This window comes from Tyto alba, unplaced genomic scaffold, assembly GCF_018691265.1.
Source record: "Tyto alba isolate M040663 unplaced genomic scaffold, T.alba_DEE_v4.0 Super-Scaffold_19, whole genome shotgun sequence".
In the NCBI taxonomy this organism is placed as follows: domain Eukaryota; kingdom Metazoa; phylum Chordata; class Aves; order Strigiformes; family Tytonidae; genus Tyto; species Tyto alba.
Window position 1 is genome coordinate 13,305,371 of NW_024881281.1, and position 27,164 is coordinate 13,332,534.

The window sequence follows — 27,164 nt, forward strand, 5'->3', positions numbered from 1 at the left end:
GTGGCAGAGTTTGGCAGCAAACATGCTCTTACAGTCTGGAAAAGCTAGGGGTGTCCATGGGAAGCGGTGGGTACAAGGGAGCACCTCTCTAATTCCTGGTGTTATGCCTTGCAGGTTTTTAAGATAGCCCTGCCAAACACGAGGTGTCCTCTGGATTGATCTTTCTTAAATCTACTTAGTGCTGAGGTCTGGGGTGGTGGGCTGTTCCCGCAAGCAGGCTCCATACCCAGCCCTGAGCCAGCTTCCTGGCAGAGAGAGAGTCTGGTGTAGTGCAATAGGAACAGGCTAGCTAGTGTGCTGCCTGCATTGCTCTGCCCCCTAACAGTGGGAGAGGGTAGAGCTGCTCCAGTAAGCTGGCTGGGCTGACCCTTCTGCTCTGTGTTTGGTGCTTGTATCTGAAATTTGGGGGTGAAGAAACCAGGCACCAAAACTGAGCGAATCCATGTGCCTTTCAATGAGTGGTTTGGGCAGTTCATATTACTGGTTCTTCCTCAGATCTCCATGATACTTCTTGAACATTAAAGATATCCAGCCATAAACATGACAAAATCACACATCTTTCTTTTGGTGGTCTTTGGTAAATATTCCTTGTTCTTGCTGAAAAATGGAGGCTAGGGGACAGGCTGGTGTTTCACGTAGTGACTGTGGCAGGTTGAGGAGGAGGGTGGGGAGGAGGGGGTCCTGTTTCCCTGGGGCCATTCTGGGAAGGGTGGGCATACTGCCTGCAGTCAGTGGTGATTGGGTGGGATGGCCTCCCCGGGCCACTGTGCACTTCACTCCTGCCTGCTGAAGAGCCGTTCTCTGCTGCCTCTGACACATGGGGGTTGCTGTGCACTTGTGACGTACCCTCTGAGCTCACCACGCTCTGCAGTTGTGTGCTGCAGGCAGTGTTTAGTTTTGCTGCTGAGTTTGGTCAGAGGAGGGGAAGCATGGCGTGCAGGGTATGGGGGGCTGCTTTGGGGCACCCAGTCTGTCGCTTTTGGGGTGGTACAATGTATGCTTTTCCCCAATACCGCCTTCGCCCTGGTTGGGCCTGAATGCTCCTCTGCTCCAGGATTTTAGGGGCTTGGGTGCAAAGTCGCTGGAGCTAGTCCAAATGCACAGACCTGACTGTCAGATTTCAGCACACCAGGTTTCACTCTTTGTCTTTTTGTGTCAATACTGTCATCACTTTCGTGTCTTTCCCTAGCTGTTTCACTTATGGAAAGGTGCCAGGAGAAACTGGATTTTTTTGTGTGTGTGTGTGTTTTTCTTTTAGTCAGGTGAGTGCAGTCCTTGTGGGATGCCCATGGGACAACTACTAGGGGAAATACAGCAGGCCCTAACTATGACGGCAGCGGTGTGATGGTAGGGGCTTGTGTGAGCTGTACAAGTGCACTAGGAACAGAAGGTCAAAGTAGAAAAGGAGAGGAAACAGAGCACAAGTGGGACTGATAGATGTGTGAGGCTTGCTGCACAGGAACCTACTCTGTATTTAAACCCCATGTTCTACCACTGTGGCAGTGGCTGAGCAGTACTGTTGTCGAGAGGTGACTATCCAGTGCTTCCAGCAGTGGGATGCTGAGCAACTGGAGTGGGTTACAGAGCTGTCTTCAGAACGGGAGAAGTGCTGTGCAGATCAGTGAGAGCTATGAGAAGTTTGCTTTCCTTCACACTTGCTCTGAGGGAGCACGGGCTTGTGTGCTGCTCCAGCACCTTCCTCTGGCAGCTGGATCTGAGCCATGCAGAAGAGGGTGAAGCGCTGCAACTGCCAGTGGCCTTGGCTGTCTTTACACTGCAGGGACAACAAAGACAGATCCTTGGGGTACTGAGCCACAGAGGGTCATTTCTGTGAGAGACAGCCCATCTTCCTGCAGCCATGGGCAAGGCAGCCATGGGTAGGGGGTCACAGCAGGGAACTGCTTCCACTCCCAAGTCTACTACAGGCTTTGTCTCCTTATGTGGATGTATCTAGTTACTACAAAACAAATCTCAGTAAAATACTGCAGTCAGCTGTTACACAGCCTGCTCCTGGCCTGTGCCTTCAGGGTGGTGAAGATGGCAGTTTCACCTGAGGAGAAGGTCACCATGAGTTGTCAGCATCCTGAGGCCTTTGCTGGGAGGAGTGTGATGTTCACAGTAGGGACTTCTTCCTCCTCACTCTCAAGTCCACTGGGGCCACTTTTACACATTTTCCAGCACATCTTACCCTTCTCTCCATTGCTCTGCAGCTCCACATTATGTCTGCCTTTATAGTAAGTGATGTATTGCATGCATGCTGGATGCTGGGGTTCTCTTTTACCCATGCCACCGGTTTTTGCCAGGTCTTAGATTTGCGTCACTGAAAGGAACTGCCAAATGGTGCATGGCTTGTGGGACCTCAGCTATCACCCTATGCCCACCCCTTGAGGGCTGTACTGCTCTACTCTGCACCTTCACCCCCGGGGTTTATTCTGTGTAACTTCTTGTTACTCAATCCCACCCTTGAATTACTAACAGCAGACATCACACTGTGCCACTGTAAAAGGGAAGCAAAACTCAAACAAAGTAGTTAATGAGTTAACGGCCACTTGGCAATCTGAGACAAGGCTGGATGAAGCCTGACAGCCCCAGTCCTGAGGCCTTGCAAGCTCAGTGTAGACCCCATTCCCCAGTCCTATCCCAGCCTGTTCTCAGGGGCTGATGTCCACGGAAGTGCAGGCTTGGCGTGCTGAGCTGCCCACCTCGGCTGCTGGGTGGTGCAGCCTGCAGGCATGGGGTCTCCTTATTCTTCCCTCCATCTGGAGAAACTGAGCTGCTCTTTGGGAAATAAACTGTTGGACCTGGCTCCTGGCAGGTCTTCGGGGGTGCCAGCTGTGCTGGGGCATGAGGGGCAGAGACAAGAATCTGCAGACTGGGTTGAGCAGGGTCCTGACCAGCACTGGAGGGGTGGCCATCACACCTGCCTCCTCAAGAGGGGCTGGCCTGGCAGGGAGGGGGGTGAGGGGACAGACCTGCCCTGGGATTTGTGGACAGAGCTCTGCATCCCAGTCCTGCTGCTGCTGGGCCCATGCTGGCTCTACCCTCCCAGGGAAGGGCCATGGTTGGCAGCACCTGTGGATGGGGTGGCAGCTTCCCCTCCCTTCAACAGCATCTCCTGCGGCAACTCCTCTGTTAATAGTTAACCGTTAATAGAGTTTCCCCTGCTAGCAGCCCGGCTGCGGCTGCCTGCGTAGTGTCTGCCACACAGGGAGGCCCAGCTGGGGCACCCTGGCACCACTCCTTGCTGGCTGGCCTCAGCCCGGGCTTTTGCATCCCCGCAGACCCAGGGTTGCAGCCTAAAGGGTCTCCTAGAGGCTGCCCATGCTGGGAGCACCACTTCTCTCCCAGGTGTCCTGTCCCCCCTGGGCTGGGGGCTGCTGCTTACCCAGCCTGGCTTCTGAAAAGCCAAGCCTGGGGGGCCAGGGAGGCCACACTGCTGGCAGGGCCAGCTCCCTGCCTGCCCCTCCTGGGTTTGGCTGCGCACCAGCTGGCAGAGGGGCTGAGCTGGCCCCAAGCTGCTGCCTGGCCCAGTGCAGAAATCAGTGCCGGTGCACACCTTGGTGGCAACACTTCCTCCTCCCTGGGGTGAGTGCAGGTTCATTGGCCCCTCCTCAACATGGTCCTGCAGGGCAGGCAGTGCTTGGTGCCGGCAGGGAGAGCCATTGTGCTGGCAAGGAAGGGCACAGAGGGATCACCTTGGGCTGCTGCCAGCTCCTGCCTGTTAACAATGTTCCCATCTTGTGCCCCGTGCAGGACTTTGTCCTCAGTCCAGGCCTGCCTGCAGAAGGGGCTGAAGCTGCCAGTATGGTGCGGCGCTGACTGCACACTCTAGAAGCAGAGAGGCAGACACCCAGTGCTGCCGTATTTCCCAGAGGCGCAGGGTACACTAACACTGCACATACACACCACTGCAGCTGGGGGGTCCAGCTGCCTGCCTGGGGCAGTATGTGCTCCAGACTGGACAGGACCAACTCCAGGGTTGGAGGAACCTCCCCAGGGCAGGGGCTCACCTTGCTTGGCAGCTTCCCAGTGATTAAAGGACCTTGGCTGAAGTGGGGTGGTAGCCAGCCCAGCGGGACCATGGGGCTGCCGGGGCCTGCCCGCTGAGCTGGCCAGGCTCCCAGGGGTGCTGCAGGACTCCTGTGGACAGAAAGACAGTCAGGGCAACAGCAGCCCAGCTCACTTTGTTCTTTGGACCATTACTTTTAGTGCTGTCAGATCTGGTGGGGCACACTCACTCTCCCCAGGCTGTAGAGAGGCAGCTCCTCACCTTGAAGGTTCACACTCATGGGGCTGCATTTGCCCTTACTGTAAATTGACTGCTTGGAGCAAGGGAATTTTGTCCTGGGGCCGGTGACAGACACATGCAGCATTGCCTGGGACTGCCCAGCCCCACTGGTTGTGCCTGGCTGGTTTTCAGGCAGCTTGGCTCCATGTGCACAGTTGCCCGTGCACTAGTGCCAGCCCCAGTGCTGTGCCTGGTCCCATCTTGCAGGGCAGTAACACAGCTCATCAGCATTGCCTCTGGCTGGCCATAGATGTGCCTGGCTCTGGGCTCCAGCATGCACCATATCCTCACCCCATCACCTTGGGGTCCTTTTTTCCTGAGCCAGGTGCTAAGGTGGCCTCTCCCAGGTGGTCATCTGGATCCCCAGGGAGAAGCCTTGTGCTTACACCCCCTCTCCCCCCTCCTTGTGTGTGTGTGCTCAAAGCCCTCATAGCTTGACACACACACATTGCTTGGGCCCCTGGCCCCATGCTGCACCCACAGCTCTGGTCATCTTGTGGAGCATCCAGTGCAGCCCTCAGGATAGCCTGAGCAACTATCTGGGTGACTCCAGGGCACTGGGTAGTACAGGGCTGCCTGTGCCTCCCAGCCCCCTCCAGCCACAGCACAGATGGTCCCACACGGACCAACTGGCCTCTTAAATACTCCTGCTCAGTCTCCTTATTTCCCTGGTTAAGTTGGACCGCTGGGACTGGTAAGGGAACCCAACCAAGCTCTCATGCCATGGCTGTCACCCTACCATGGTCCTTCCTCCTGGCATGTGGCAAGCCACAGAGCCTGACTGTGGCAATCAGGCATGTCCTGGGACCTTTCACTGACAGACTGAGCCCAAACTGAGCCTGGTGGGACCCACGAAAACAGAAGGTGCTCTGTGAAACCCCAGATATTCCGATGACTACCATTTCCTTGACTGCCAATAAAGCCACAGTGGCCACTTCACAATTTATCTTTGTCTTAAACCTGTTTTAACTGGTTATACTGGATAAGTGGCCCCAGTCCCACAAATAAGGGCTGCAGTTTGACATAGGGCTGCGTACCTTCAGTGGTGGAGGGGGTGATCAGACACTGCAAACCAATGGTTCATATTTTGGAGTGCTTTGTAGCCAGAGCCAGGACCACTTGCTGCTTTAGATCTTTTCTAAGCAGTCGGCATAACAGTGCCAAGCTGCAGGATGGGCAGGCAACGGGAAAAGAACTAAAAAATGCTACAGACAGGGGTTGAAAGCACAAGAACTTGAAACCAAATCAAAAGGTAGAAACAGCACAAGAGACACCTCAGAACAGGGAATAAGTACCCCAGGGTGCTGAGGAGGAATCAGGGCTATCCCCCCAGCCTTGTCTCACCATCCATTGCGTGAAATTAAGGAAAGCAACAGAGGAGCCTGGGTTGAAACAGGATGAGCTCAGTCCTCCTGCTGCCTTTTCCAGTGGTGGCTGAAGTAAGGGCTAATGCGAGAGGGTGGACAGGGAATGGGAACTAAAAACACTGCAGGGTTACACACAGGCTGATGAGACCAGCTGCTGCGGAACCATGAGCAAGCCCAGCTGGCTGTGGAGTGTAACTCTTCATGGGGGTGAGGGCTTGGTTGCGGGCATGAGGCATCTCTGGTTACCAGAGGTCTTTACCGTGTGCAGGGGCAAACTGCTGAGAGATGGTCCCTGGCACCTATCTGGGGGAAATGAACACTCACTGGGCTCTCTGCCTGCCTCAGGGGTGGCTCTTGCCTTCCCCAGGGTGTTGACAGGCTGAGCAAAGCCTGGTGCAATGCCTGCAGGCTCCCCAGGCTGGAGGACGTTCCTTGACTGCCAGTCACCTCCAAGTGTGGCAAGTGTCCTCCCACATCCATTTCCCACAGCTTGCCTGTCCCATCCCTCTCTTCACTGCCAGAGCCAAGGGGTAACACAGAGCATGGAAATGAGCCTTTATTCAGAAAGCATGTGGCACCCAGTACTCCTGGGCCCTCTTCCCTCCTATCTCCTACTCAGCTGACCCCACTGACATCACCACAAACCACCTGCCCCCACCTCCTGCCATGGTTCATCTTGCTGTGGGTGCAGAAGACATACCCCCCTGGCAGCTCCCCAAGTGCAGGACCCACTGCCTGGCCACAGCACCCGCCCGATCCCACCCCTGGGCCAGACACCTCCAACCCCCTGTGAGCACCCACCCCTGTGCCTGCCCAACAGACACTGCAGCCCCTCAGAGCTGTGTCTACCCCACACACCCACCCCTACACACGCCCCAGCTAGGGTGTTGCTGTACAGCCCCTGAGGAGGCACAGGGCCAGGAGCAGGGATGTTCCCCAACCCTGCCCTGCTACCGGTGTGGAGGTTCCTGCTTCTGGTGTTGTGGCCGCTGCTGCCTGTGAATGGGCTGGGAGCTGAGCAGGGGGATGTGTCCAGCAAGGCACAGGGGCGAGCCCAAATCGGGGATTTTGGAGCAGGGAGATGCTGGCTGGTATCCCAGGGCTGGGAGACGATGTCTGGGAGGTGCAGCTGGCATGGCAAAGGGCACAACAGCCTCCGAGGGCATGAGAAAGGCAGGCACAAAACCATAGGAGAGATTGAAGGCTTTGGGGGCTACTCCACTCCGCAGTGGGGCAAGGCGGGCTGGTGCTGGGGTAACCAGGGCCCCTGGGCACCCCACAGCGCCCACAAGGTCCCTGCCCACCTGGTCCTTCTGCAACAGCTCCTGTAGTTTCTCCAGCTGCGTCCGGCAGATGTGGGAACGTGTGCGGCTCTGGCAGAAGGACTCCAGAAAGGAATCAAGGGGCAGATCCTGGGCCAGGAACTGTTGTATCTGTGCCTGTGGGATGGGCAGTGGGATAGCATCAAGCCAGGAGAGCCGTGGGATCACAGAGGGACCCCCTGGACCCTGAACTCTTCTCCAGGGCCTGGCACACAGGAGATCACAGAGATGAATCTGGGGTCCAGGGGAAGTAGGGGCAGCAGCACAGGGATCTTGCCTGACTCACCTCTGACTCTGCCTCGAAGGCATTGAGCTTGGCTTGGAGCTGGCCCAGGGCACTCTGCTGGCTCCACTTCTCCAGGTACATCTCTGTGTTGGGAAGGGATGGGGCTGCCAACAAACCTCCCCCCGGACGCTCCCACTGCTGGAGCTGCAGTCTTTCCCATCCCCAAGCATCAGCTACCCCCTGCCACGAACTGAAACACCCCAAACACATCCCTGGAGCCAGCCACCTGCACACCGAGGCCCACATCCCACCAGTCACCAGGCCCAGCCGAGGGCTGGCTATGTCGCAGGCAGCATCACTCCCCACTGCTCCTGATCATGGCTGGGCCATCTGCCTGGGGCAGGTTTGAGGATGCTGAGCCCACCCAGGCCCTCATATTAACATGGGTTGCTCTGGCCATGCTGGGCTCTGCCTTATCCCCTCAGCTGTGCCCCACTCACCCAGGCGCTGCTGCTTGTCCCAGCAAGCCTCTCGTATCTCCTGCAGCTCCTGGTACTTTATGGCCAGGGAAGCCTTCCCATCCTCCAGCCGTGGGCGCAGGGACAGGTTCACCCTGGCCAGGGTACAGTTTGAAGCCAAACACATCTCCCGCTCCAGCTGCAGACTCTGAAACTGGGGATGGGAATGGGGAGTGTGTGTCAGCACTGGGACAAATGGGCAGAACCGGTCAGAGCAGGCAGCCTGCCAGGAGGGGTCCATCCAGGGGCAGACCCTCTCCTCCTGCACCGTCCCCATCCCTCTGCTCTGCCTGGAAAGGGGGGTGCACCCCAGGGGGGATGCAACGGCTGGACCTGGCCTTCAGGCTGCATAGGGCACCTTACCCTGAATGTGGCAAACCTCACGGCTGTCTAACCCAGCCCACTCTGCAGAGGAAAGGGCTCATTAGCTAACAAGGGTGTCAGGAGAGAGACACACACCTTCTCCCGCTGCACACAGACCTCCCGCCCACGCAGAGGGGAGTAGAGCGTGGTGCTGGGCTCCCCTTTCAGAGGCCCGGGGAAAAGACGGTGAGATCAGGCTGAGAACGAGCACTCGAGGGAACACTCGGAGCTCATCCCAGGGGCGGGGAACGAAGCCAGGCGTGGAGGGCGAGGAGAGGGGCCGGGGCAGCGGATGTGGCTCTGCTCCGGGTTTTGGTGGCCCAAAGCTGCTTGGCGGGCGATGGCTGCCGAAACGCCAAGCAGCACCTGGAGCCCCGGGACCAGCCGCCAGCCGAGACGCCCAAGGGGCGGCCGCCCCAACCCAGCCGGTGAGGGGGTTTGCCGCTCCTCCGGAGCCCCCCCCCCCCCCGCCCCGGGCTCGGCGGGCGGGATTCCAGGTATCAAGGGAAGCCCAACAGGCTCGGCCGCGGCCCCCCCCCCCGGCCCTACCTTCCTGCTGAGGCGCGCGGCGCGCTGCAGCCGGGGCTCGTCCTGCAGCAGGGCGCGGAGGTGCGCGGTGCTGAGCGCCCCGAAACGGCGCGGGGAGCCGGGCGGCGCCGGGGGCCGAGACATGGACGGGCACGGAGCGGGACACCCCCCACCCCCCCCCCCCCCGCGGCACCGAGAGCCCCACGCCCGCCCCGGCCCCGCCCCGGCGGCCTTAAAGCAGCCGCAGTTCAGCACAAGGCGCTCCGGTGCTGCACCGCCCCGCCCCCAGCTGAGGGCGGGGACTGTCAATGCTCCCCGCTCTGTGCATCCTGCACCCCGCTCTGTGCATCCTGCTCCCCGCTCTGTGCATCCTGCTCCCCGCTCTGTGCAGCCTGCACCCCGCTCTGTGCATCCTGCTCCCCGCTCTGTGCATCCTGCTCCCCGCTCTGTGCATCCTGCACCCCGCTCTGTGCATCCTGCTCCCCGCTCTGTGCATCCTGCACCCCGCTCTGTGCAGCCTGCACCCCGCTCTGTGCATCCTGCACCCCGCTCTGTGCATCCTGCTCCCCGCTCCGTGTACCTCGAGCGTACCCTGCACCCCGCTTCGTGCATCCTGCACCTCCGTGCACGTGTTCTGCGCTGCACCACGCTGTGTTGCAGCCTGCACTGCGCTGTGCGTGCCCTGCAGTGCACCGCACCGTCTGCGTCCCGTTTGTCACCGCATTGGCCTCACCCTGTACTTCACGGCACTGCACTTGTGCGTCTTGTAAACACCCAGGCACCGCTGTACCCATCGGTTCGTGAGAGAGGAAAGAGAGAACAGTGAGGACCCTGTCACTACCAGTTCTGCGCGGGTCTGCTTCATCCCCTGGGGAAGGGGTACGCAGGAGCGCTGCCCCACATGTGATGGGGAACTGCTCGCCACAGGGTGTTGTGGTCACTAAATGTCTCCAGGGATTCAGAGACCTAAACAAAAAAATCAGGGATCAGAAACCTGTGTAAGGACCATCAGCTCCGCTTCAGGACGTCTCTGTGCTGGAAACTCTCTTTGTATCTTTGCCCTGTTCTTACTCTTGCAGTAAAAGATGTGGTGGAGAAGCTGGTGAAAAGTAGCAAACTAGGACCTCATGGGAGGTGGGAGTTGCTTACTGGGGAAGTTTCACCTTAGTGAAGAACCATGGCTGCAAGGAAAGCCACGCATTGCTGCTGGAGCGGGGACTGTTCTGTCCTGGCCGGGACATTTCTAGGGAGCAAATAGATGGTGGGAGACAGCATTTAATGTCCACTGCTTGACTTTTGGTGTCACCTCAAACCAACACCGGCTGCTGGACCTGAGTGAAGGGAAACTGCTAGGGAGCTGCTGGGGGCTGGAGGTCACTGCTGTTGGGTGGCCAAGGGACCAGCAGGATTTAGGAAGTATTTGGATGGGTAGCTTGGAATAAGGAGCTGTGTGGAGCTGGTGCTGTTGTAGGAGAGATGAGAACCTGTCTGTGCACTGGGACATGCTGTGGTAGAGGAACAAGATGGCAGTGCAGAGACACCCACTCGCTGAGCCCATCCTCCTGGGCTGGTGGGTGCCAGCTCTGTTGTACTGTGAGGCTATTTTATGATGCTCTCCTGCCTCTGCTGGCCTGCGTTTCTCTACTGCCTTTGGAGAGCCCTAACAGAAGACAGCACTGCTGGGACGAGGGTCATTTGCTCCTTAGTCTGGCAGTGCAAATGCAACTCCAATTTTGCCTGTCACTTGGAAACCCTAGAGGCCCAGGAGCTGCAGCAGTGTCTTTTCATAGTCAGCCCAGTGCCACCTGATGTCATTGAGTTTACTGACTTTGGAAGCCAAATCCACTCTGGGGGCACCAGGGCTGGGGTGGGGGCACCTTTCTGACAGCCATCCTCCACCTGCTGCTACCATCTCGTGTCCCTGGTACAGGAGAGCATCTGTTCCAGCCAATGTCAAGTCAGTCATGGAGCTGCTCTGTGACTCCCCTCCCTGTGCTCTGGTGCCCATTGCAAGGCAGGCACGGGCTGTACTCTGAGGTCCCACCAGTCCTCAGTGCTCTGGTTTGGGGCAGCTCTGGTTTGCCAGAGGCTCTCAGGAGAGTGAGTGCAGCTTGCTTCACCTGAGAGCTGCTTTCAGTAGAAGTAGTCCCGAGCTCTCTTTTTCCTAGACATCACTCAGACTGCCCCCATGCTCTGCAGTGCTGAGGGCAGTTCTCTGGAGCAGTGCAAGGTACTTTCTGGCTCGGAGATCCTCCACTGCTCATTTCTTTCAGTATTTTCTAATTTCTCAAACCTTTCTGGATGGTCCTAGTGGGTACTCAGCTCTGCAGCTGGCAGGCAAGGGATGGGTTTTCCCTTAGCTGTTTGTCCTGGAAGTAGAACTTGCTGCTGTTGCTGTGCTGCCCTTAGACAAAGCCAGAAATAGTTTGTGAAGTTGAAAGTGCTTCTCAAACAGTCTGTCCCAGCAGTGCCAGAGTGTTGTGGGGTGCAAGAGCTGTAGGGACCTTGTCTTGCAGACTCACAGCATCAGCTCTGTCTGCAATTTTCTTGGCAAAGGTTCATCTGAATTGGTCTCAGAAACTTGGATATGGTGAGCCCATTTCTGTAATGAGCTCTTCCCCCGTTAATGTCTCTTAACTCAGGTGCTTCCTAACACCTCATCTACTTCCCTTTTGCTTCCATTTAAGTTCACTGCTTCTCAGTCACAGCAGACAGATCTACTGATGACTTTGAAATCGTATTTCTGCAGGATCAAAACATGACTGTGCAGACAGACAGGCAGTGAGGAACAAACCCTGACAGATGCAGCCTCCCAGCAGGGGCAGGACCTTGGCACCAGGACATTGCCACAGCTTTTGACCTTGAGCTGCGAACATGGTGATGATGTGGGAAGAGTTCTCCCATGTGACAAGTCCCTTCTGAACCCTACCATGCAGACCACAGGTCCTTTATCTCAGTGTAGCTAGATTTAATTTTCTTACATCCATTCATGTGATTTCTTACATACATTCCATCCATTCCACTCAAGGCTTTTTCCTTCCACAAGCCCCAAGACTCCAGTCCTAGCACCTGACATGGGATTTCTTGTCTCAGTGGGACCACCTCAGAGATACAAACCAGACATTCATTAATGGAGAATGAACTCAAGGAAGCAAATTTATTGGGATGCTTTCTCAGACACTACAGGGAGGCACAGAGAGTATGGAAATTTGTGGCACGTAACTTGTTTGCTTGATATGAGTTCTAGAGGCAGCTAAGAAACTCTGATGAAAAGTCACTCCAGGGCTGAGTGTCTTTCTCCCACAGGGAAGGTACATTTGGAATCCACAAATTTCACAAGCGATTTTAAAATTCTTGATTATGAACAGAGTAACAAGGAATCATCAGCAAGCACAGAGGGAAAGAGCTGAGCAGAGGGAGAGCCTGCACTCAGAGGGGGAGATTGGAAAGTGTCATTTCACTAAAACCCTACTACCATTGGGCTTCTCTTTCTGCTCCAGAAAGGCTCAAGCTCTTTGGCCATGCAGAGCCTTCTCAAAGTGTCCAGTGTGGACAGGAGGGTGAAGGAGCACTAACAATATGGAGCTGGTTTGATAAGGATAAGGGAGGATTTACAGTTCCCTTTGCACAGGCTGCCCCATGTCATGCCACCCTTGAAATTCAGCCGTACAGAATAACACGCTGAGTACCACCACCCACCCTCATAGCTGTAGGCACAGTTCTTACTGTAAGTGTCCTGATCCCGATCCTTTGTGGAGAACTTCATGTTGTCATGCATGGTGGTGGGATTGTCTGATGTCATGGCATCCCCCGCCGTCCCTGTGTAGGAGCCCAGCCTCAGCCGGTAGCCGTGGGACTCATCTTCCACACTAAAGAGGTTGTAGTCTGAGAAATTGATGTTGTCTGTGGAGTCCTGGATGACAAACCTGACCTGGTAGACCTTCTGCTTGGAGATGTGATGGATGTACTCGGTGCCCAGCCAGTACTCAGTGTGCACGTTCCCAAAGCCGTACTTGTAGGTGCTCCAGGACTCGGCCCAGGTGACTGGTGTGTCTTTATGATTCCTCTGGATGACCGTCCAGCCACCGTTTGTCACATTCATTTCACAGAACACCACAAGGTGGTGGAGCCCTTTCGGTTGGATGATGTAGACACCGCTGCGGCTGCCAGCAGGGATCTCACTGCAGTCTTTGGGCCAACCTGGGGCAGCAAACAGAGATGGTTATTAAAACCCACACAGTGAGACACTGAAAGTACCTGATATTTCTTTTGAGCCTATATTTTTCTGCACACACATTCTTGGGCTGTATTCCTGCCATGGGCTTACAGGAGTAAATCAAAATCTTGAAATGATCAACATAAGAGTTGGGTTTCACATCTTCCCAAGGCAGAATTCAAACTGATCGGGACACACTGCCAAAATGTCTTAACCTGATGATACCAAGCCAGACATTGCCTTCACCCAGCACACAATGCACCCCAGTCCAGGTTGGATTCAGCCTTGCAGTGCTGTGGAGATTTGCCTGCAGCATGCAGGTGATGTATCACCACACAGACAAATGCAAACCTGGGTTATAAAGCCATTTGCTGTTACAGCATGGAGTCTGTAGAGCTTTATAGTAATCTCAGAAACCCTGGAGAGAGTGTGATCAAGACATCCATATTGCTAATAATTAAATCAGTCCTTGTGATCTCAATAGGGTAAATCCATTGGTTTTCTCTGGTCTTACCCGAGAAGGTCTTTAGAGACTTCCTGACTTGTTTGATTTGATTATGGCCTTTGCATGCTCCAGACTGTCAGCACCTTATATAGCAAACAGCTGAGTGTACCTACACACTTCTGGGAAGGGACTTGCTCTGTTCCCAGTACTGCTGCTACTGGTTATTTCTACTCAGATAGGACCTAACTTGTGGCCTTGTGGGCTAATGTTGACTCAATCAGTTCAGTAACACAGTCAGTCCCTGTCTTACCCAGTCACCTCACCAACTGTATAGTGAAAATAGGAAAACAGCCAATCACTGCTTCTCAAAGGCCAGTAATGAATCATCGCTTTTCAGTTTGGATCTTTAGGTGGAAAATTCCTTACGCTAAGATCCTCATCAACTACTGAGTCCAGGACATGGCTGGTAATAGAGTCTCCCCGAGGTTGCGAGCTGTGGCACCTCTACAGCCTATCAACATTTTTTCTGGGAGGAGCCAGAGTGCATGTAGGACATGGGCTAAGGTGGCTGAGAGCTCTTCATTAGCCCAGCAATGGTGAAACCTTAGGAGCAGATGTACTTCTTGAGAAAAGACTTACCATGACCTGCTGGTGGGTGGTGGGCAATGTCTCTGACCTGTCGAACATGTTTGCCACCATCATCTGAATTAACAAGAACAGAGGAGACAGGAGTGAGTGTTGAGAGTAGACATGTCAGATGCCTGATGGAAGAACATGATCTTCTCCAGATGATATTACTTTTTTCTGTTGTTGCTCCTAATTCCAGAGGGACGTTACCATTTCAGCTATCAGTCAGTTGGTAGTTCAGGGGAATTTATGTGTTGTTAGAATGGGGCAGTTGCTTTCTTGGTGAGAAGGATTTGGGCACAGTGTATGTGGGAAAGACCCTGAATGGTGGTGGTAATACTGGAAAGACGGTTGTTAAGGTGTACTAGAAGCAGTTAAGAAAGGAGTCAGGAAGAAGAGGGATTAGAGGGGGGAAGAAATGTGAGAACAGGCACAGGGAAACGGGTGCAGGTGTCAGGAGTTGGGAGAGGGGCTCTGCTCAGCTGGGTCAGAAGGGAATTTGAAGGGTGTTGTTGGACAAGAGGATATTTTATTGTGAATTGATGCAGTTATTTTGCAAGGACATCTTCTGTGTATCCACTGGTGGCTATGAAACAGAGGAATTAATCACAAGCCTATGGAATCACAAAAGCCATTCCTGTCCCCTCTCGGAAACAGATGCCTAACCCTGCAACTGCTGCTCTCTAACATCCTCAAATATCTGCTCCCTGCTTTCTCTCTCTGCTGATGCTTTCCTATCCCCTCCCTTATGCAGTGTTTAACTCAAGTCTCTTGCACTGTGTATAAGCCCATTCCTTTTCTTACTACACCCAGAGTACACTTTTTGCTGCAGACAGACTGTAATACTGCTATCACTTCCTACGTGGTCTTCTGATTTTGGGGCTAAACTATCCAGTTCTTCAGCTTTTCCTGATACAGTCTGCCTGCCAGATTTTTGACCCCTTTCCTTTTGACTTTTCCCCTTTCCTCTCCAAATGTGTCTTGAGGTTGGTTGGCCTGAGCCTGTGTGGAGTGGGAAACACTCATGTAAGGGGGTCTAGAGGACTTTCCTACTATGGTATTTACTTTTACTACAGCCATATGAAGTTGTTCACTCATGTTTGTTTTGTAAGCCACAGTCTGCCCCTGCTCCTTTCTGGCTTCACTTCCCATCCGTTTGGAAGCACTCCTCCACAAAGTCAAGATTTCCGAATGTTAGCCTGTCTTCTCTGGCATGCCTCCCCACTTACCCATCTTGCATTCATGCTGCTCATATTTTCAGAGCACTTACCAGTAGTCTGGGTGAGAAATGAGTGTGAAGCCCAGAGCACACCCCGTTTCTATACTCAGACTTCTAGTTCTTGGTGGAGCCAAAGCTCTTGTCTCAGTCATGGGTGCTCCCTGTGTTGGCAGTTTCCTAACTTTTGCAGTGAAGGCTGATGTGAAACTAGCATCAAAGACTTGGATCTTGAGTTCTGCCAAGAACTCTTCCTCCTCCCTTGGAAGGGAACCAGACCTTTCTGTCACGTCATGTCTTATCCCACCTACAGACCCCAGTTTTATTCCAGGAGCATTTCCTGGAGACTTCCTCATTGCTCTAATATACCCTGGTATTTGTAGGTTACTCTGTACCATCACTTGACTGATTGCTCTGTGTCAGTGCCATGGCTTAGACTGTATTAACTTAATTTAGTTCCTCTTTGTATTCACTTCTTTCTTGAATTCAGTTGTCCACTGACCTTGTGATTTCCAGAGATGACTACTGTTCTCTATGTCCTCAAAATACACTGTGATTGTTTGCCTCAACATCTTTAACACTGCTTCTCCAAGGAAGACTCTGTGGGCCACAAAACCCTTGGCTTGGTTCTTCCTGCCAATGAGACCAAACCTGTGCCACAGGGCACTCTGGGCTTTAGACTATTGGACTCATTTATGGACAGAAGAACTTAATGCCAGGCAGGAGAAGGGACAGGCAGAAAGCAGAGGAGTCTGAGATGATTCTTGTTCTAGTAAGACAGCCTATATTGCACTGGCATTGCCCACACATAGACCAGTATTTAGACCTACCTCTGTGTTACAGGGGTGTGGTTAGGCTGGTGAGAACCTTGTAGGATCTGACTGGATGTGACCTTGTTTGCCTCTCCATATTGTAGTGGTATACTTACCAAGCTGGGAGGACTCTGGGGGAATATTCATAATTTCATCCAGCGTGCCATTGAGGAGATACAAATTTTTTATGTCTAAGGCAGGAAGAGATGCTGCCAGGGCCAGCAGGCAGGTGAAAAGCAGGAGACAAAAGCACTGGGTAGCTGAAATGAGAGGAGATTAGAAAAAGAAGAAAGATCATAACTCTTCCATCAGAGAGCCGTGAGTCCAATTTGACTCCTTTACTTGCAGAGCAAAACAGGAAAATAGAATTCATTATGTGTAGAGCTCCCTCTTGGAGCTATATGCCCCAGTTCACTCACTTAGAAGAGCTGTCATATACTCCTTGGCAAGAGTCAGTAGTGGTGGCACCTGCTGTTGGTGGTTTTTGAGAGAAGTGCAAAAACCTTGTCCAAACCCAAAGTGACTGCAATCAGAAATTCCTATAAAGAACAAGTCTCGGGACTGGAGATAACAAGCAGGGTAAGCATGGAGGGAGGAATCCCGTTTCCTCCCAACTCCCATTACGCTCCCATGACACACTCACATGGTGTAAACTGGGGCTACACCTGCCTCCAGTCCAGGTTTGTGGGCAGTGAGAACCCAGATGTGTGGGTGGGAGCAAGCCCCAGGCAGGGCCGTGTGTATTTCTCTGCTCTAAATGAAAGCAGCATGACTGAGAGGGGCAGCACAAACTCTTAGGAATTACTGCCTGGCTGGTGGAAATGGTATCATTTATATGGTTATATGGTTACTTCAGAATTTCCATATGTAGCCAGCAGCTCTGGTTTGTTCTTGCTCAGAGCAACTAGAGAAACCAGCACACTTTTTGCAATATTAAATCTAAATAAAATACTAGGAAGTTTGTCATGATTCCTAGAGAGTGGGGCATTGTGGAGACACTTGCCCATAGAGAAATCTGTTCATGATACGATAGCTGTAGCTCACTGGCAGATGATCAATGTGATCCCTCCACTGTTCAAAAAGGAGCAAAGCCAAACTTATTGCACTGCCCCAGGATACCTGAGTTTGGCACTGTTCCCTGAGATGACTGAGAAGGAAAATGATCAGTGATGCCAGCTTGGAACTGCTGCGTGTGATTGCAGCCACTCTAGAGACAAGCACCCCTTTCTGGGAATGCTCAGAGCTGTCACTGATCATTTGTGCTGCTTACAGTTTTACATCAAAGGCCTTCCAAACACACTTCAGTCCAACTGATTTGCTTCTCAATTCCTACATAACATTTAGTGTCTTGATACACTTCTATTCAGAGTTATGTTTAAAGACATCTCTTCTTTATGCCACCAGAGAAGCAATGTTCCCTCCACTGCTGGCCCATTCCCCCATGAATGGTCATGAGAGGTCTGAATAAGAAGGAGATACAGGGGAGAGGATCGGCCTCTCCTGCGTATTCTTCTGGGGACAGCAGTGTGCTTTCGAGCATCTAACCTCCAGATCTTGATACCTGTTCAATATCAATCCTTAAGCAAGAATATATGAAAAATCCGTTTTCTATTCTAGGGTAACTAATACTTTCCTTGGAGAACTGAAAATTACAAAGGATGTTTGATAAATATAAGGCTTGTAAAATGGGCTATCTGGCATGCCAGGGCTACACTGACACAGCCTGAAAATAGCAGAACATGCAGGCTCCTTCTTCAGGTTACAGCCCAGGGCACAGTGAGCCCAGACAAGGTAATGGACTTAGCGCTGGGATGGCAAGGGTGTGAGGAGGAGGGAGCCCTGCAGAAGACAAAGTGCTGAGATGCCCTGTGACTCACAGCCACATGCAGCGGTGCTATCCCCTCCCACACCATCCCATCCCATCCCATCCCATCCCATCCCACCCCATCCCACACTCACCCATGCCGTTTCTGCGAGGACCCTGTGGAGCAGGAAGCCAAGTGGTTTTGGCCTGACTGGAGAGGTGTCCAGCCTGAAAGTTATAGGGCTCAGCAAGTGAGGGGGTGGAGGCACAAGACCCAAACCACAGCACTTGTCCTCTGATTGGCAGCAGGACTAGTGGTTTACGGATTATTTGCTCTTTAACATTAAATCATATGTCCTCAGACGATGAAAGCTGTGTCTCACAAAGGTGAAGAGCTTTCTTCAAAGGCAAAGCAAATAATTTGGTGCCAATAAGTGAATGCCTTAAAACAACTGTGATTTACAGTGCCTGCCTGCCCTCCTGCCCTGGCAGAGTTTCCCCAGGGAACCGGCATCCTCTGGGCACCTCTGCCCATTTCAATTTGTAAGTTGAAATGTCACACACAGGTGACATTCCCACTCCTGGACAGAAATTAAACATCAGACGTAAATCATTCTCTCCAGAGCAGGCAACAAGCCCAACAGCCACTGGGGACCCCACTAGACCCTTCAGGAAAGAGGTACTCTAGTGTTCCTGGCAAATTGTGCACCAAACTTCAGAAAGTGCCGCTCCAGGTACCTCCTGACGTGCCTGGCCTGCCACCACCACTCTGACTCTTGTGTAATGTGCACTGTGATCTCCCCTGGCACTGTGACCCTTGCAGCAGTCACAAAGGAGTTTTAAGAATCATGGCATGACACTGATGTAAAATGGTCTCACTTCAAGCTCCGTTCTGCTACCAGGAGTGCTTACACCATGGATTTCTTACAGAAAATGACAGACCATTCTTTTCTTAGGGACTGATACCCTTAGTATTCTCAGTTATGCAGACTCCTGTACCCCAGCATCCACCTTGTGCTGGACAGCACAAGATGGCCAGAGCCTTTGAGGGAGCAGGCTGGGTTTTTATCATTGGCTATTTGCTTGCAGCCTGGCAGCCTGGTCCTGGAGGCTCCTGTGCACACCCTGCTGTGCTGCTGCTTCTGCTCAAACAGCACATGCAAGCAAAAGCAGGCAGCAACCCTCATCAGTGCTTCACCAACAGCTTCCAGCCCCCAGCCAGCTTTTCTAGGAGGATGTGGTTAGGATGTGCAAAGCGGGCAGGGACAAGGTCATAGAGGGGATTTCTCTGAAACCCCAGCTGTGTCCTCCGGCCTAACACCTGCTTGGTATATGTTTGATATTGAAAGAGCCATGGTCATGGCACAGATCTCTTGATTGCTGCATCCTGAGCTTCATCTGGAAAAATGCAATCAGGAGGGTGAGGGAAGGGATTATTCACTTTTACGTGTGAGACAACAGTTGGAGTGTTGTGTCCTGTGTAGGGCTTCTCCATGCACAACAGTGAGTAAAACTTGAGACATATGTGGACAGGTTGAGAAAGATGGGCTTGTTCAGCCTGAAGAAAGAAAGGCTAAGATGGGATCTTGTTGCTGCCTACACCTACCTGGTGGGAGAGTGGAGAGCAGATGGAGTCAGACTCCTCATTTTTGGACTTTCAGACCCTTCATTACAAGAAACATATTGACAGACTGGAGCAAGTTCAGTGGAGACCTCCGGGTCAGGGGCCTGGAGCTCAGGATGTGTCAGGAGAATCTGGGAGAACTAGGCTTGCTTCACCTGGACAAGAGCAAGCAACAGGGAGGTCTTATTGCTGACTACAACTGTCTCATGCGAGGATACAGAGGACATGGAGCCAGGCTGTCCAAGGAGGTGCATGGTGGTGGGATGGGAAGCAATGGATCTAAGTTGGAACATGGAAATTCCATTTAGCAATAGGGACTTCTTTTAACATGAGGTTGGTAAAATACTGGAACAGGTGTCCAGAGAGAGTCTGTGGGATTTCTGTCCTTAAAGGTGTTCAAGACTTGACTGGACAATGACCTGATTTTTTTAGATCCATTTTGAGCAGGAATTGGACTATATGGCCCCCAGATGTCCCTCCCTGCCTAAATTAATCTATCACCCTGTGATTCTATGACTCTCCTTGGGGGTGCACAGGGATAGGATAAGAGACAGGGGACATAAGGGAAGGGAGGGAAATTAGAATTAGATAAAAACAATTTCAGCCTGAAGGTGTTCAAAGACTGGAAAAAAAAAAAAAAAAAGAGAGAGAGAGAGAGAAGTTGTGGGACCTCCATTCCTTGACATATTCATGACTAACTCAGATATGACCCTAAGCAACTCATTCTAAATTGTCCCTGCTTTGGTCTCAAGATCAGATCAGAGACATTCAGAGGTCCTCCTGTTCTTGGTTACTCTGTGTTTCTCCGGTTCTCTGAAGAGCCCGCTCCCTTGCCCCTATGCCTCTGTATTTCTGCAGGAGCTCGGTCATGGTGCCAGCCTTTGCACAAGATTCAGAGCTGGCCACAGCAGAACGTGCCTTGAGAAGCCATTTTGTAAGCCCAAAGACCTATGGCAAAAGCCTGAGGGCCTGTGGAGCATGGGAGACCTGTACAGCCAGCCACGCCAGCGGGATTTGCTCTTTCAGGTTTAACTGCTACTATCACAGCCCTGGATGCACCAGTAGGTCTCGATGGCTGGTGACCAGTCCCACCTGGGACCTTCCCCTGGGCCCATGATGCCTGTTACACTTCAGCCCTGGGCCTTCAGTCCTAACCTGAGCCACACTGCATGAGTACTGGCCTCCAGTTCCCTCTCTGGCCTTATTTTCTGAATGGATCTTAGAACTACACTGTAGGTAGCTCGTTTCCTGAACGGACCACTCAGATCCATGTGGTAGCTTATCTCCAGCCCTGCCTTTTGCACTGTGTCCTTTTGTCCAGGATCTCGGACCCAGCTGACTGCTTGCCTTGCCTGGAGCATTGCCAACACTCAGCTCTGCCTGCTGTGCTCAGGCCCAGCAGGACAGAGCCCTGCTAGCACGGGCACTGCCTCCTCAGGGTGCACTCTGGGCTTCTACCTGCCCGTGGGGAGCAGCCAGCCTTTGCTGCTCCCAGAGAGCTTGCTCATACCTTTGTTCTCCTCCCTTGAGTGCTGTATGGTGCCCCCTGTTCTGCCTCTCTGGAATGCAACCACTGGTTGTTATCCTCAGCTCTGCTTCCAACCTATATCTGCTCAGCGGTCCTCTTGCAGCTGTCTTCTTAGAAAGAGGTCCCACGTCAGCATGATTTTGAAAAGCTTTATTTCGTAACTTTGAGGACATCATCCACTGGAATGTTTGAGCTAAATTCAAAACAGGGGTCTCTACTGGACTGTAGGTGAGCTGTCCTGTTGACATACTGCTTTTCTGAAGGAAATACTGTTTGCATTTGGAGCAGCCCAGTGGAGTCTCATGTACACAGGGGCAGGGGAGGACTTCCTCTCCATGACCTGTGGGACCCATGTTCCTGATGCATCTGGGAGCCCTGTTGCCAGCAGTGATCCCAGTGGTAGCTCACCAGCAGCAGCCTGCTTGCCAGTCCTGGCACAGGCAACCCACACGCCCTGAAGCATTGCATTGCCCAGTGCTGGCATTAGCTCTGCAGGCAGCCTGTGGGAGCCCCTAAGTCACCCACTTGCCTTGCCCCCACAGAAAGGAGACATGGCCCTTCTTGCCTAGGGTCTTTCTTCCAAAGGCAGCTTGGGCCCTTCTCCCTCCATAGACTTGGGAGTGCTGCTTTTATGATTCTCCCAAACAAAATGAGGCTTCTGACAAGGGCCTCCAACCTCTAACCAAGCAAACAGGGGTGAGATCTAAGGGTTCAGGTCGAGGTTGATCCAGGGATCCCTTACCTTGGAGAAATCTGTATGCCACTGTCCATCCAGACCTTCAAGTTGCACTGCTTGATGTGGGCTCCTGCAGTACAGAAGGCTTGGTGGGAGCCTCAGCTTGACACTGGCTTACTGTGAAGCCAAGGTTTAAAGATGTGCCATGAAGAACACATCTGGTCAGTAGGCTACTGAAACCAACACAGGACAAGAAAGTAGAAGGGCCACATCTTTATCCTCTTAAAATTGGCTTGACAAAGTGATGGAGCTGTCTGCACTTTCTCACATGAAGAACAGCCCTCACAACCAACCTGTCCTGAGAGCATTTTGCTCCTGTAAAGCAGGAGCAACCCGTGGTCAACATTTCTGGGTCTGGGGGGAATCTGCATGGTACTCACCAGGCCAAAGACAGGGATTGGGAAGAAGAGGGGCAAAGAGACCCATAGGCACCTCTTTGTTGCCTGGAACCCTTGCCCTCTACTCAGGGCATGCATATTGGGGTGCCAGGGGACACTGTGCATATAGTGACTTCTGGCTGCTAGACACTGGTTCCAGCCCAATGACTTAAATCATTGATCCTGAAACCTGCCACTGGAGAGTTAGCAAGCAGGCATGTCTCTTGAGGACCTCTCCTCATATTTCCAAGGTCACCTTTGGGACTGAGCACATTGGAGACCTATCTCTCCTTCTTTGATAGTTTCTGTGTGTATGTCCTTAAAAAGCTGTGGGTCTCCACTTCAGTTTGATCATGGCTCTCCAGAATCTGCTCCAAGTGGGCAATTCACATGTAGTGTTTGTGTGACTGGAAGAGTCAATAATTGAAATCCCTCAACATGGAGGGGATTATTTTGTACTTCTCTAGCTGGAAGGACGTGCCTTTCTCCCCTCAGGGGGTTTAGTTATGCTGTCATGGGATCTGAAAACTGCTTGAGTCACAAACTGCAAGTGCCTCCTTGTGCCTCTACAAATAACAAACGTGAACAAAAGTGGGTGTGTGCAGTGCCTATAAAGCCACCATGGAAAGCTTGCCATAGGAGGGTGCACCACTGTGTTCCTGATCTCTGCTCAGCCGTGCTGTTGTGATGGGTGAGTTATTGTCCCAGTGGCACACTTCATTCATGTGTGGTGCTGGGCTCAAACAAGACCTGACTGGGGTGAGTATCAAAGGCACAAGATGATTAGCAAGACAGTAGCCTGTGTGATGGATGCTGCCAGGCACTCTGGTAGCAGAAGGAATGCAAGACCAAAGCACCAAATGACAGATGTGCCTGGTGCCAGCCTACGCTTTCGCAGGCTGCCTATGCTCTGTATTCCCACATCCTGAGGGGAGGTTAATGTGGAGACCTAGATTTCAACTTGATTCTTTCCCCTCCTGACCAATGCATGTGGAACATGTGGTTGCAGAGGGGTCCTTGCCCAGGCGTGATGGCAGCTCCCCCAGTAACTGAGCTAGTGCAGGGTGTAGGGGTGTGCTGGTGGCCAGCACAGAGGGTTTGGGCTTGTGTTACTGTGTGGGCCCAGGAGACGTCCTCCTGTCTGCTTGGGAGCTTGTATCTGTGCAACAGGACCCATCCCTTGGATCTGGTTTCCCACTAGCTGTTATTGGGCTGGAGTGGCTTCTATAAAAGGTTTAAGCATGATTACTTCAAAAAGAACTGTTTCTTGTGATCTCTCCCCCCCCCGAAAACTACTCTCCCCAGGTCTAGCTGTGTCACTGTCCTCTCTTTAAACTACTCTTGGGCTGTAGGTTCTGAAAACAGATCTACAGTCAGATTGCTGCCTGTTGCAGGCAAGGGGCTGATCAGGAGGGTGACAAAGCCATTTCTCACCTTACTTCAGCCCTGCCGAGGCAGACCCTGCCCAAAGCTGCAGCTCTCACCACCCCGGGAGCCCCCCGCTCCTGCCTGCACCCTGCGGCTCTGCCTGCCCTGGTCCGAGCTCCCCAGGGGCCATCAGTAGGGCCAGAGGAGGCTGCCCAGGGATCCTAATGGTGCTGGGCCCTTTCCTCCCCAGGGCTCCAGGCTGGGACAAGTTTGCTCCATGGGGACCTTGTCCTCCTACCCACAGTGGTGACGATGCTTCTCCTCTGCGTGAACGCTGGCCCAGCTGTACCCACTGCCAGCTCCCGGAGTGGTGAGTATGGAGTGAGTGGGGGACACCGGCTGGCAGCAAGGTGCAGAGCAGGAAAGTATCTCCCTAGCTCAGCACTGACTCTCATGTCTGCTAACTACTAGGAAGGTCAGCATGCACTCAGACTGATGCACAACACAAGAACTCCTCACACACACAAACCCCTGGGCCATGGCTTGTAAAATAAGCAGCCTGACACCTGTCAAGCCATCCTCACTCCCTTGGTGGCTCCATGCTGAAACCAAGGAGTTTCTGCCCAAGCACCATAATTTGGCAGAACTACTTTGCAGTACTCCTGTATTTTTACACTTCAGTTCTTGGAGGAATCCTCCCAGCAATTTTATTTTTTCTTAGCTCTTGTTGGATTAGGAGTATTCCCTTCTTCCCTGCAAGGGTAGTTACACTCCCTTGCAAGACCTAGATGGCCAACAGAATTTCATGGGCTGAACTGGAATTACCAACAGTAAATTCTTTGTCATCAGACACAAAACAAGAAAAATTAATTAGACAGCAAATTAGTTTGGCAAGTAAGTCATGACAGATCAGTCCTGCTAACAGATAAACTGCAACAAGCTGGGGGAAGAGATCCTTGTGAGATCAAGATAGAACTTAGACTTCTTTTGCAATGACATGACCCCCAGAGAAAATATAAATTTTCATTACATATCCTCATCCATTAGAGCATTTTGTACACTTCTGATCCTTGCAAGAGCTGCATGCCAATATATCAAGGGCTTTGTGTGAGGGCCAGATATACTTGTAGGGCATCACTGGCATCTGGAACACTTTTTTCCCCTCTCTTCTTGGCCAGATGCATTAGAAGGCTCCAAATGAAATAACAAGTCATGAGAAATAGATCCTAGGGCTCTCATCAGGGCCACTGTCTTAGAGACCTTTGGTTGCCCTGTTGATGAGCCAGTGAAAACGCCACTCTACATTGTGAAGTAGACTGCAGATAAACCCAGCACTTTTTGTCCCGAGTCCTCACACACCTACAGGAGCTCCCTGTTGCCCTGACAGACTCATCTGATCTTTCTCTCTCTCACCCCAAACTGTGTTTGCCACTGCTGCTGTCACAGGGTTCCCTGCAGACTGCAGCCATCTCCACAAGACCAGCCCCAGCGGGGTGTATGTCATCCAGCCGGCACGGTCACCTCCACGCGTGGTGTGGTGCGACATGGACACCGAAGGCAAGGGCTGGACTGTTGTCCAGAGAAACTCTCATGACACTGAGATTACGTGGAAGCAATCCTGGACCACCTACAAGTACGGCTTTGGGAACGTGCAGGGCGATCACTGGCTGGGCACCGAGTACCTGCACCTGCTGACACAGCAGGGCACCTACAAGGTCCGCTTCATCGTGCGGAATAAAGCCAATGTCACCCACTATGCCGAGTATGACATCTTCAGGGTGGAGAGCGAGGCTAGAGGGTACCCGCTGAGGCTGGGCCGGTTTTCTGGTGATGGGGATGACTATCTGACCAGCTATCACCCCAAGAAGGGAGGCATACATGACAACATGAAGTTCAGCACGACTGACAGGGACCAGGACCAGTACAGTGGGAACTGTGCCAACAGCTACGGGGGCTGGTGGTACGACAAGTGCCAGAACGTCCTGCTCAATGCCAAAACCCACATCCTCTGGCCAGGATTCTGCGATAATGGTGACTGCACATCCTCCCTCATCCTGGTCAAACCCACAGATGTGTGTTGACCATGCCACAGCGCCCAGCCTCCTGGGAGTTTGGGGAAATGCCACCGTCCCCAGCTCAGTGCCCCGTTCCCGTGCCTGCCAACAGCCCTGTGCCAGTCCCAGTGCACATCCTGCGCTGCCTGCAGGTCCTGCACCATCACCAGCAGAAACACCGCAGCTCTGGGGCTCAGGAGCAATTGCCTGGAGTCCCAGGCGTCTGGGCAGCTTCGCCCAGTGCCACGGTACTGGCCGGCACTGGAACACGGGCACTGGTATGGGGTGGGTGCACCCACTCCTGTCCTGGGGAAGGGGGGAGACAGTGCAGTTTCCCTTCCCTGTGCAATCGGTGTATCCCTGCTTTGCTCAGACCCCATACGCCCCACAGCTCTGCTACCCACGGTGGGAGAAATCAGCTGCAATAAACCCTGGAGCCAGACTTTGCTGCCTTGTGTCTACCTGCTGCTGTGATAGTGTACATAAGTGTGTGGGATCACTCTGTCCAGTCTCTGGGGTGATGGACATGGGGGAAGGTAGGTGTCACACGCAGGTCCTCTCCTGAGCAAGGAGACACACCTGCCCAAGGGATGCCAGATCTCCCTGGGACATGCAGAACTCACCTCCCCCAGGGCTGGTATGGTGGCTGCTGGCTTCAAGGTGATATGCTCAGGCAGTGCTGGGCCAAGTCAGCCATGGATCTGATTCTGCTCCCAGACTGAGCTGGTGCAGAGCTGGTGTGGCATGCAGGGGTTTTGTTTTCCTTTTTTTTTTTTTTTTTTTTTTTCCTGAAATATTTCAGTGTTCCATAGTGAAAGGCCTGACATCAACTCTCCCCACTGCTGATTGTCCCCAGCATCAGCCTGTAACATGAGCTTTTCTCCTGGTTGTTGTACACAGCTGAGCACAGCTGTTGCACCTAATTCTGTCTGTGGTTTGGTTCTCAGGTCTCTAGACACAATATTGCTTCCAATGGCTTGTTCCAGTCACTGTGCATTAGGCTGTGGCTGTAAGGCTACAATTAGCCAGCAGGCCAAGTATCTTGCAAAACCTTTGTTCATAGTTTGTCCCTGTCCTTGGCTGGGTGCTGGCTCTATGTTGGGAAAGGGAAGAAGGGACAATACGACAATGGGTTGGGGTGTGGAGAGAGCGGTGGGCTCCCTGAGGGCATGAGAGATGCAGGTAAGTCAGTCCCATTGTACTCTGCTGCAGAGGGGGGAATGTGGCTATGGATGTCCTTTGCAAAGGAGGGAAGTTTGAACTTAGGGCTTGAAATAAGCCACTGTTCCTCTCTTCTGTCTTTGGAAGAAAAGCTGACCTCAGGGAAGGCTTGTGGCTTGAATCCTGAACAATTTGGAACTCTCAGGCAAAGATCCATGACTGAGGTCCCAGGGGGGCCCCCAGATCTATGGCAGTGCTGTGTTCCTGAAGAGGCTGCACAGCCTTGGCTGCCCTGGGGGCACCTGTGGGCCTGCAGCCCTGATGCACAAGGATATGAAGGTATGAGGGTGCTGCTGGTTGAGAAAGACTACCCAGTTTGAGCTGACTTGAGAATATCATTTCTGGATTGAGAGATATGTCTGCTGGTTTAAAATGTCATCTGCACTCCAGCCTGGATGTACAGCCTAACTGGGAGAGGCTTGTCAGAAAAAGGACTTAGGGTTCCTGGTAAACAGCCATTTACCCAGGAGTCAGCAATGCACCCTTGCAGCGTTGAAGGTGAACTGCATTCTGAGGTGTATTAG

At 52.8% G+C, this 27,164-nt stretch overlaps 3 protein-coding genes across 5 annotated transcripts; 1 reads left to right on the forward strand and 2 right to left on the reverse strand.

Annotated features, from left to right (window-relative positions):
* Window positions 1-1,731: 1,731 nt before the first annotated feature.
* VPS37D (VPS37D subunit of ESCRT-I) lies at window positions 1,732-8,772 on the reverse strand. 3 transcript variants are annotated; one of them, XM_042791723.1, is made up of 6 exons: window positions 8,634-8,772; window positions 7,704-7,875; window positions 7,264-7,346; window positions 6,960-7,094; window positions 4,011-4,140; window positions 1,732-1,774 (listed from the first exon to the last, which is right to left on the reverse strand). In XM_042791723.1, exons 1-6 carry the CDS (start codon window positions 8,754-8,756, stop codon window positions 1,770-1,772), a joined length of 648 nt encoding a protein of 215 aa, XP_042647657.1. In that variant the 5' UTR covers window positions 8,757-8,772; the 3' UTR covers window positions 1,732-1,769. The 3 variants fall into 3 exon arrangements, with proteins under 3 accessions (XP_042647657.1, XP_042647655.1, XP_042647656.1); XM_042791721.1 differs by lacking the exons at window positions 1,732-1,774; window positions 4,011-4,140 and adding an exon at window positions 6,187-6,784; XM_042791722.1 differs by lacking the exons at window positions 1,732-1,774; window positions 4,011-4,140 and having other exon boundaries at window positions 6,507-7,094.
* On the forward strand, window positions 8,287-25,542 carry LOC116965152 (fibrinogen-like protein 1-like protein). Its single transcript, XM_042791724.1, has 3 exons — window positions 8,287-8,512; window positions 23,616-23,735; window positions 24,812-25,542. The coding sequence occupies exons 1-3, from the start codon at window positions 8,377-8,379 to the stop codon at window positions 25,444-25,446; spliced, it is 891 nt and encodes a 296-aa protein (XP_042647658.1). The 5' UTR covers window positions 8,287-8,376; the 3' UTR covers window positions 25,447-25,542.
* Window positions 11,740-17,928, reverse strand: LOC104363658 (fibrinogen-like protein 1-like protein). Its single transcript, XM_009970141.3, has 4 exons — window positions 17,888-17,928; window positions 16,045-16,188; window positions 13,913-13,975; window positions 11,740-12,812 (listed from the first exon to the last, which is right to left on the reverse strand). The coding sequence occupies exons 1-4, from the start codon at window positions 17,889-17,891 to the stop codon at window positions 12,184-12,186; spliced, it is 840 nt and encodes a 279-aa protein (XP_009968443.2). The 5' UTR covers window positions 17,892-17,928; the 3' UTR covers window positions 11,740-12,183.
* Window positions 25,543-27,164: the final 1,622 nt, after the last annotated feature.